At 42.2% G+C, this 10,760-nt stretch overlaps 1 protein-coding gene across 2 annotated transcripts in view; it reads right to left on the reverse strand.

Moving 5' to 3' along the window:
- The window catches only part of HGFAC (HGF activator), a 41,678-nt gene that overhangs the window by 29,496 nt on the left and 1,422 nt on the right, over positions 1-10,760 (reverse strand). For both annotated transcript variants that reach the window (XM_017727702.1, XM_008645068.2), the window contains exons 2-4: positions 10,423-10,477; positions 7,982-8,078; positions 2,757-2,830 (exon numbers count right to left, since the gene is read on the reverse strand). In XM_017727702.1, coding sequence (XP_017583191.1) covers positions 2,757-2,830; positions 7,982-8,078; positions 10,423-10,477 — 226 coding nt within the window. The remainder of the gene's footprint in view (positions 1-2,756; positions 2,831-7,981; positions 8,079-10,422; positions 10,478-10,760) is intronic.

Below are 10,760 nucleotides of genomic sequence, written 5' to 3' on the forward strand. Positions count from 1 at the left end.
TTTTTCTCCATGTCTGGGCCTCCCTGGGGTTTTGGCCATTTGTCCAGGATTTCCAGACATTCAGAGCAGTAGTTCTACCAGACTGCCCAAGACCTGGAAGTTGCACCTATAGGGGCATTGCACATTTATGGATATGTGAACATATATGTGAGCTAAGCATGCACAGCCCAGCGCGCCCATGTGTATGCAGTACTAACACCTCCCTCCAGCAGAAACTTCATACCCAAGCTTCACATCACCCTAAAGCTAAAAGCTTCTTGGTTAAACTTTCCCTTGAATTTGGCATACGTGTTTTTCTGGATCAAAGACTCCGACGCTTGCTTAACATTGATTTGTAAGCACCTCCAACATTTTGAAGATGACTCGTCACATACATGTGGTATTCTTGGCCTGGAGAGAGTTTGTGCTTCAACCTTTGCTCTAAAGCAGCTCTTTCTCCATGCCAATGGATACACTGCTCACCAACCTCTCATGGCCAAAGGATACTCTCTCCCTGAAATTCCATGTTTTGTTGTTTTTCAAGAAAAATTCACCCAAAGATTTAATACTTTAGTGGATTTTTTCCAAAAAAAATTGTATTATTTCACACATTTTAAAAATCAGCATTGTTCAGTTTGACTGCTTATTTTCTCCACAGCAGGTAAATTTTCCTCCTTTTGCTTGAAATTTCCTTCATCCATTATGTTGCTTTTCCTTCCAACCTCACCATAAACCTTTTCTCTTTAAGCTATGGTTAATGGTCCGTTGAACATCTCCCAAGTCAAAATATAGTGCTTGCTGCTTAAAAAAAAAACTAAGTAGACTTATGTTTATAAATAAAATAACAGCTAAAAACCTTTTATTTAATTTTTAAAAATTCTAAATGCTTGCAGAAATAAAGGGGTTTTTTTATTTTGCAACAGCCAGCAGTGATCTCTTCCATCTACCCCATCCATTTTTTTCTTTCCTTTCCTCTCTCACATATATAACCCTTCTTTCTTTTTTTCCTGGGGGAAAACCATTAGCCAGGAAAAGCCCTCAATGATGTTAGGGTACATCGACAGAGATACCCTGGCAGGCAGACAGGGTGGCTTTCTTGTTCCAACCCACCCTAACCAAGACTCTTGTGGGTAACAGGCAAAAATGAGCCAGAAGCCCAAAAAGGCCTGCAGGCAGACAGATGTCTGGAAGGATAATGGTGATGTGCAGACAGAAGGACAGATGTGGCTCAAGGCACCCCCAGATACGCAACACTAGGCTTGGAGAGCTCTTTCAGCTCCTGGAAGAGTCTCCTTGAGTGAGCCAGCTGTCACCATCACAGTGAGTATTTCACTGGTGGATTAAAGCAATCACATGTCACAGCCACCAATGTTTTAAGCTCTGGGAAGCCACTCATGAATAACTAAGTGCATGTACTGCCCAGAAAGTCTATGTTCATGTCTGACACGCGTTACTCAGTCGTATACATTGCTGCTTGTTTTGGGGCTAGGTCACTTGCCTCTGATCTACTGTTAATCTGTTTTAAAGCCAGGCTGGAAAATAATTTAAAGTACTTATGTTTTAAAAAGGAATGCTCTGCACTGTTTAATTTTAGACTGTCAGCATGATTCAGCTAACTTGGCTTTTCAAGTGCTCTGGTAGATTGCAATCAGCTTGGCAATAAGACTCCTGACACTGCGGAGAACTCCCTGAAAGGGGATGGTGGAAAATGCCCTTCATTTGAAAGTGGGAAGTGAATATCTAAGGCTATTGGTCATATCCCGCAGACTAAATAAGACAGGTCACATTTGAAAATAGTGAGATGGCAAAAAGAGGAACATGATCAGCATTTAGACACAGATCCAAAAAAAGCCTCAGGGGCATCAAATTCAACCAGCACAACACCCAATTTTTCAAGCTGGTCTGTGGCTGTAAGAATTAAGAATTAGATATGTATGTACCTTATAAAATGAGATTCCCCAGCATCCAGCTCATGAAACATGGAGCCGGGGAGACAGAGATAAGCAAAGGCCAGTGACCGAGGGACTGCTGAGGACAGGATGCATATTCCCAGGTAAACTTTCGCCCAGTGTGTCAATTAAAGTGACTTTTATGTATAAAGGAGACTTTGCCACAGACCTTGACTTCCCCTTGTAGACAGACTTTCGCAATGAGGTAATTGTAGCACTGGAGTGTGGTGACCACATGAAGCCACAGAGCTGCTCAGCTAAGTAATCCTTTCATTATCCCTCAGGACTCCTGTAATGAACACGTCTGGCCTCTTACCTTCTCTGACACAGCCCAAAGCTCAAGCAAGTCTGGGTTTGAGATCTGCCCTTTCCCATGAGATCTCAAGAAAGGACAGCTGGAAGTGATGGCTTTGTGTTGTACCGGGTGTCAAACGTTTCTGTGCCTTCTAAAAAACTAACTGGTCAAACAGACAGAAAATGCAGCTGCTTAAATGAATGAAAAGTGAAAAGGCACATCCAAGCCATGAGGGAGGAGACGATCACCTTTGTGTTCGGCTCCAGTGGAAGTTCAGATTTCCATGCTGGCATTACCATAATTTCTCTCCGTGACTTTGAGTTAGTCAACAGAGAGTGAATTAAAGACTGAGTGATATCCACAGTCTAATGCTATGGTTGTGCAGCATCACAGAGAGATTATGGAAAGAGCTGATGTGAAGGCTGGCTCTGTGTACACAAATAAAAGTTGAACTGAACGGACTGGGCCTGCTTCCCACAGGTGGCAAAGTAGGAGCCAGATATCTGGAGCAACTCAGCAATGGCTCGCCTTACCTGAGTGGTCTCTGGGCAACAAAGCACAGTGTCCCCATCTCCTGTCCCGGTCAAAGTTATGTGTTGTTGAACACCTGAAAAGAATCAAAGGCGCAGCTTAGTGCAGCTTTAAACAACCTGGATGTTTGCACTGAAACTACAAGGCCTTCACACTCTGGCAACCTGGAAATTCATGCTCGTTTTTTTCTAATTAGCATCAGTGTCATTCAAATTCTCTTAAGAGCAGAGGAAAAAATATGCTTTCTTCTGTTAAAGTTGCTCTGCTCCACTTCTCTCAAATGAAAAACAGATTAAAAATGAAATGTAAATGCAGAACCTGGGATTTTCAATGAATCCTCCAGAAAAACCCAACATCCTTTCTATTTCTGGGATTAGAAAATGAAAGACAGAAATAAGAAACAAAACCAAAGCAAATTAATTGTGTCTTCTTTACTCATTACAAAACAAGCAAAACAGGACCCAGCCCATTTTTGATGCCTGACAGCTACTGTAAAAATCTGTGGAGGCAGGAGACTGTCCACAGAGGGACTTTTCCTGACTTTCAGTAACAAGCATATTTCACCCTTTTCACACTCAGTTCCTTTAAAGCATTCTTATTTTGGAACTTGCAAGATGAAATGAGGAAATAACTGACACGGTGGTGATTTCCAAACACACAGATAAAACCTCTCCTTTTTTCAGAGCAGGGGACTGAGTCCTGCGCACCCTCACCGGCGGTCTGTTACCTCAGCCTGTTATCTCTGAGGCTCAGAGCACTCCAAGGAGCACTGAGCTGCTATTCCTCATTTGCAGAAGTAGATTTGTAGGCTTCCCCAAGGCCACATAGGGAGCATGTGACTGAACATAGGCTGAACCTTGGAGGTCCAAGTCCTGTCTCAATGCACCATCCACCAAAACATCCTCCCTGACCAGTTCTAATGCAGAATAATAGATATCAGCTACCTGGCATTAGAAGAAACTGGAGTTTATTTAATATGCCTGATGATCTATCTTCATTATGCATGGTTTTATCATACCCTGAGCAGTTGTGTGATTAATTTCTTCACCCTAAGATGTCACAAGTTAGATTGAAATTTTTTTGCAGTGCACGTCTATATTTTAACTGCCCTACTTTCCTTCTTAATTAGATGCTATGTGGTATTTAAGATGCATCATTCGAATGGAGCATCTGAATAGGCCATGTGTATTAAGTTTGGTGACCTCAATTATATAAGGTGCACTAAAAGATGTGCTTGGTAGTCTGGTGCAGATTAACTTGGCACATACTTGAAGAGGCTGTTCTGTCACAGGAATTAAGGCTGGTGCAACTGCTGGGAGTTGATGGAAATTCCTCAGTGATTCTTCAGTGGGAAGCGGATTGTGCTTTCTTTAAAGAGTAGTCTAGTATGCATGAGGATGAAGATGATGAATGAGTTAAAAGTGTCTTCAGCACTGCTTGTATCTCTTTTCAGCAGCAGCCAAGTTCTAACCAAAGGCAAAACTCAAATTTTTCCATCTTAAAAGGTTTTTTGTTGTCAGAGACCCTGACGGAGGCTTTTTCTACCAGCTCTCCACAAACCAGTGGTCCTCCCACTCGATGATCTCCACAGCCTGTCCTTCCCTATCGCCTTGCAGTGACTACAATGAGGTTGGTCCTCCCTTGTGATGTCAAGCTGCCTCCTTGGTGCTAAGCTTCTTGCACAGTCACATAATACTTTTATATTTTCCACCACAGATCTCTCACTCTCTGGGAGGACCTCAGCTCATCCTCAAAGCTATTTCACTTGTCTCCCTCCTTTTCTTTTAGAAATGTTTTCTTTGATTGGGGGCTTACCAAAAACGTGGTGACATTTCAGTCTTGTGGAATGTTACCTCCAGCAGCAAAACCAACCCAATGGCCTTATTATTTCTTTATGCTATTTTCAAATGAGCCCACACTTAAAATTTATGGGATAGCATATGTCTTTACATCAGCCTGTCATATAAAATTGTTAACATAGGAGTGAAAACATTAAGACAAAGATACTGAACTCAGTACACCAGAAAAGTCCAATATGAGGGATTGATTTAAATAACATTTTAAACCCATGCATGATAAACAACATGGGAATGGATAAATAAAAGTGCATGTCACAGATGAGGCCTAACTGGCAGGCAGGATAAAGTAGGCTGTTTTTCCCATCAGGAGCATAGGGAGCCTTAACAACAGGATGTTTTGGAGAACAATAGGATGTTTCAGAGAACAAGCAAAGCCCCAGGCCAGAGGCAGACAGGTGTAAGGAAAGAGCTCTGCCATCACACTTGGTGTTGTCACCATGTTTGAGACTTGGAGGTTGCCTGAGACCTTTTCAGGTGTTGTTCTGACCATGAGACATGGCCAGACTTTGCCTGACAACACCAGACCAACCACCACCAGCTCCAGGAAAATTCAGAGTCTGATGCTTGACATCTCCCAGCTCAACCCACACGTACTTCTCCTTCCCAGGACTGTCATAAACTACCCACCTTGTAATCCAGCTGGCCAAAAGCCCTCCTCTGCACTGTTTTCAGTCTGTGGCCAAAGTATCAAAAGTTATCTTCTTGTTTCCAGGGAAGATGATAAGATCATGCCCTTCCTACACAGACCTAAGGTCACTCTTGCACAGGGGACCCAGACATCCAGACCTCAAGCACAGGATAAGGGTTCTGCAGGGTATGAATCAACACCTTCCAATTTATATCTCAGGCAAGGTCTGCTTTTGCCATTCCATCTTAAGGGGACCTGGTAGGCAGCAGGTGAGGGCAAGGCTTGTGCCCTTCCTGCCTTTTTCTGCTTTTGCCATTCCCCTTGAGCAGAATCTGAGGAACCCATCCCACCCTGGGACCCAGGGACAGGGTGCTGGCAGCTTTCCTGCAGCCACAGCTTGGTCCAGTTCAGACCACCCTCCCCTTTTGATCTCACAAGTGTTCATTGCACCCCCATTTTGTCTGTCCCTGCACTGCTCTGTCTTTCTGGAGGTACCAATGAAATTCAGTAGACATTCTAGTTGAGTCTTTTTCTCCTCAGCACAAAAGGAAAATTTACACTATATCTTTAGAAAGATACCATGTAAGACTTGGTAATAGGCCACTAAATAGAAATTTTTCTGTGAAAACAGATTATAATTAAGGGGAAATGCAATACAGGATGCTGTTAAAGGAAGTCTGTTATTTAAATACTGTAATTATTTTGTCTTCTTTCCTGTATTTTCAATAAATATTTATAAAGATACAACTTGTTAGTTGCTCTCAAAGAAAGTAAGGAGAGCTTTCTGTGGTCAGGAGCAGATTAATGTTGAAACACATTTCCTGTGTCATATGTAGTATGAGAAAACATAAAATTAAAGCAAATTTGAGTGAGGTTTGGCCTGCACTGTAAAGTCCTGCCTGTAGTCCTGACTTAAAGTATGACATGAGGACTGAGGACATGAACTTAAATGCATAAGTCAGTGCTCTCTTGGTCTGGTTTCCTTGCATTCACCCACAAAGAGGCAGTTTGGACCCAGCCTCCCATCATCCCTTACTAGCAGCTTGCAGGAGGCAGGAAGGGCACAAGCCTTGCCCTCACCTGCTGCCTACCAGGTCCCCTGTGATCAGTTATTTGGTGTAAGTCAAGCCTGGGTTAGTGCCAAGTCACACAAAAATGCACAGAGCAGGTTTCCCAACTGCTATTCAGGGCTCTTTTCCCGGCATCTCTGTGCCTGAAGTCACACGTTAAGTTGCTTTTAGCTTATGAGTGATGAGCAAACACTGGTCAGAAGGTCACCCATAGGGTGAAATGGTCTGTCAAAACCAAATAACTCCAGCTGTCCTCCTCCTCGTCTCCCCGCTTGTAAATGGCTTTTAAAAAGTCGGAAGCATAAGAGCAAGTTGTTCAAGGTCAGCTCTAAAGTGTGCTCTAACATTGGATCCCATCCATTCACAGTTTTTTCCATTTCTGTGGCCTAACTGGCCAAAAGCAAATACACAGTGTCATGTATTAACAGGATCCCTCTTAAGCATTGCATGAAATTAAGTGAGTCCAAAGGTCAAACTCTTTGCGGCTACAGTTCATCAAAAACAGGGTTCAAACTGGAAAATTATTCCAGTTCCCTTTCTTTAGTTAAGATAGTCTCAAATTCTTGTTTCCTGGAGGCTTCTCTTAGCTGGACTGTATGTGTGGATATTGGGGAAATTCTGAAGTGGTTTCCTAGCCTGAAGCTCGGTGTCTATTTGTGTAAACAGATTTGTGTTGTGTTGTTTACATTACACCAGCACTTACACTTGAAACAGATGTGTCATCAGAAAAACAGATCACCAAAAAATTAGACAGTCCAGTATAAAAAATGGGAGTTCTGCCCTTCCTGGGCGAGTAAAATAAACTCTAAAATATTATCTCCACCCTGAAAGCATGCAAGTGTTTGCCTTTCACATGGCTCATCTGGGCATAATTTTGACATTACTGGTACCCACATATTCTCTGCTTTGTTGCCTTTGATTTCAGTTAATATATGCCTATCATATGAGTTTGTCTGCAAAGTTTATCTTTTTTATTCAGTGCTTTAATTCAGTAGGGTTCCCACCTGACTGCCCCTACTCCCAAAATGAATCATGAATACCTCTAACAGCTTCTGCAAAAGTAAAAGAGTAACCTTTGCACAAAAGAAGGAGACCTGGCCTGAAACACACTAGTAGAATAAATCATTACCCAACAAACAGGAGTTGTACTGCTCTGTCCAAAGGGGTTCTAGTGCCAGTCTGGATAGAAATTAGAGACGTGGGGGCGGGGAGAAAACAGCTTTCCTCAAAAATCAGATGGTCTCTGCTGCAGTACAAGTACAGCCTGCACAAATCAAACAGCCCCTTAACCAAGTGTCCTCTCTCACAGGCGTCTGTATCTCTCCTTTCTCCCTCAGCAGAGGGTTTCTATCAGGTCGTTTTTCAGTCCTGCTTTTTCTGTACTAGCTCTTGTCACTCATGGAAGTTGCAGTTCCAATCGGAAGGGCAGCGAGGAAACATTTCTGCAGTTCGTGACCTTCCTGTGGCCGTGGAAACGCAGTGCCAGGGCTCCCTTCCCCCTGAGCACAAGCCTTGACCCGAGCACCATGACTATCAGCAGGAGAACTGCACCAGTCTCCTTGGGCACAACACCAAGCTCCTGTTAATTATCCTAAGAGCAAGATTAAAGCACTAAAAGGATGACATTTTCATTTGAATGCTGTTTTAATTTATGAGCAATGTCAACTTACCATTTCTTTCTGGAAAACATATTTGATAAACATGTGTGATAAAACCTTCCACCGAAGCGGAAAGGAAATTTGCATGAACGTCCATCCTCTGTAAACACTGAAATACAAATATTAAAAAGTTGTAATGCAGCTGAAAAGCGACCCACAAATTATATCATATACTATTAAATGAAATTATGAAGACAGATATCTGCAAGTTTTTCAGCTGTGCTCTGGACTCTGTGTCTCTGCAATATCTAGTGCATAAGAAGAGGCTTAAAATCCTACATAATGACTGAATCAACAAAGATTAATGGACTCTGCAGTGGAACAAAGATCTCAGATCATTTCAGTTCAAAATATACTGCAATTTCTGGTACAGCAAATCCCAATTATATTCATTAATTGCAATTACCATTTCTAATTATGTAGTATTGTAATTGTATATTAAAATAATTTCTGAAGTTGTATCCTTTCAGGCTCTATATCACATTGTAATATCTGTTTAAAATAATTAAGGAACCAGACAGTACTAACTGAAATAGAAACAGTCGGGAGGAAGAAGGTTTTAAAGGTTGGGGGTAGAGAGATAATTTTGAACATACCACCTTCCCTTTGGGATAAGCAGATTCCTTACAAATGGGGAGAAACTAATGGGACCAGTGTCTAAAAAGGGCAAGTTTTATATTTGCCACATCAGTGATGGCAGTCTAAGGAAGGGTGGTGGGAGTTTAAGGAAGGCTAGTGGGAGTCTATCAGAAAAAATCCTTCAAGATGAGTCTTAAGAATGAGAGAGGCTGAAGACAAAAAAGACAATGAAAAACTGTCAGAGCTTATTTAACCATTAAACTAAAAGCAATCTGTTTTGAAATCCCAAAGTCTGAAATGGGAAGCCAGCCACTGCTGTAAGACAGAAATGGGACATTCAACCAAACTGGCAGCACAGCACATTTCCATTTCTCAGAGATGATGTACGACTGCTCCTTGTCCTGAGCTTACCCCTCCCATGATGGCTGGGGCTCCTGCACACTCTTGTAATATCTGTTAACCCTCACAAGTCCAGACATCTTGATGCCATGATGGTTTTTTTGCCTTTTATACCTCTGTTATACCTTTTTATAACTTCTGTATTCTTAGTGCTTTTTGCCTACATTCCTGGACTTGTTTGTTCACCTAGGAGACTAAACATTTTAGAAGCTTCATAGTTAGGGGTTAGTGTGCCCCAGACCCCAAGGTCCTCTCCAGAACACATTCTGTAAACTGAGATAGAACCATCCAGGGGAAGGCTCCTTGGGGAGGGGGGCTCATTCAAGCCTCTCATTGGGGAATTTTTGATAGATATGTTAATTAGTTAATTAGTAAGACCTATAATGTTATACCAGATATTTTGGAGGGCATTGTGGTGTGCATTTCGGTGCATTCAACCTGGACATGTGCACCTAAAGATCCTTAAAATAAATACCAAGGTAAAATCCCTTTTTCCCTTCTAATCTTGTTAGATTAGAAGGGAAAAAGTCACTAAGAGTCAAGTGTTTGACTCTTGATTTTAAAACCAGGAAAAGGCATCAATCTCAAAGAGCTGCTGAGGTCAGTCATTAGGATTACAGAAAAAATCACCTATCCCTGTGGTCCAACCCCTTTCTTAATCAGTTGGAATTAAGGTCACTCCATCTTCCCTAACTGCCTCCTTCTCTATCAGTGGGAAACGGCCACTGCCATCCCCTCTGACATCCCCATGTCAATCCCTGTTTTCATACTCTGAACTAATTAAGCAAATGTTTCAATATCAGCTTTCTCTGTCTGATACCTTCCAGTAAAAGCAGGAGAGTTGTGAAAATAGATTCCCATTCAGAAGATATATTGTATCCCAAAGGCCCCTGAAGACTGTTATAACCTATAAAGGCACCGCTAATGGCCCAATGCATGTAACCTTTAACAGCAAAAGCATAGGACAATAAAAGCCTTAAAAATGGAAACTGCAATGCTCTCCCACAGCCAGGATGTCTGATCATTGGGGTGCCACAGAACAAATGCAACCCAGAAAGCTGCATGTGACTCAAACCTTTCTCCCACAGGGAGATCATAGACCACGGTAGAAATTGAACTTCTACATACAAAGAGTTCATGTGCTTGAAAGTTACAGGGCAGCTGCAGCTCTGATTAAGGATTGTAGCACATCTTCAGCCACACCACATTGTGAACTAATATAAAGCCCCACCAGCTCAGACAAACTAAAATCCCATCAGCACCCTCCCATTAATCTGCACCTGAAGGAAAATTACCTGAGATTCCTGAGCGAATCTCAAATTCCCTTTTACACAGAAATTAATAGTGGCATGACCATTCTATAATCCTGATTCATGTTGAAACAAAGACAGGCTTCCTACCGACTTGCACAGCACAGATACAGACAGGCAGAATCGTTCTTACTGTCATGAAACCTACTGGATTTGACTTGGTACCTTGTGGGCGAGTGAACCCATGATTTGAGCCTCTTCCTGCCCCAGATTTGTAGTGCTATAAAGAGAAAAAGAGAATGTGGATTGGAGACACAAATTCACTCTGGGAACCATACTACTGGTAAAAATGTACTTTCCAGGGTACCCTGAAATTGTGTTTCTCCCAACGTTTCTGAGAAAATCTCATCATTTGCTTGTGATTTTTGGTGGGGCACCGTCTGGTGAAAGAGGGTAGATACACGTAGACTCTTGAAAGGTGTCAGTTAAACCAGGAAAACCCATCACAACTCAACAAAGGCCAAAGCTCTGCTCCATTTTTTTCTTTCTATGGCCAAGGGATA

The sequence above is a fragment of the Corvus brachyrhynchos genome, unplaced genomic scaffold (assembly GCF_000691975.1).
Source record: "Corvus brachyrhynchos isolate BGI_N302 unplaced genomic scaffold, ASM69197v1 scaffold80, whole genome shotgun sequence".
NCBI classification, from domain to species: Eukaryota; Metazoa; Chordata; class Aves; order Passeriformes; family Corvidae; genus Corvus; species Corvus brachyrhynchos.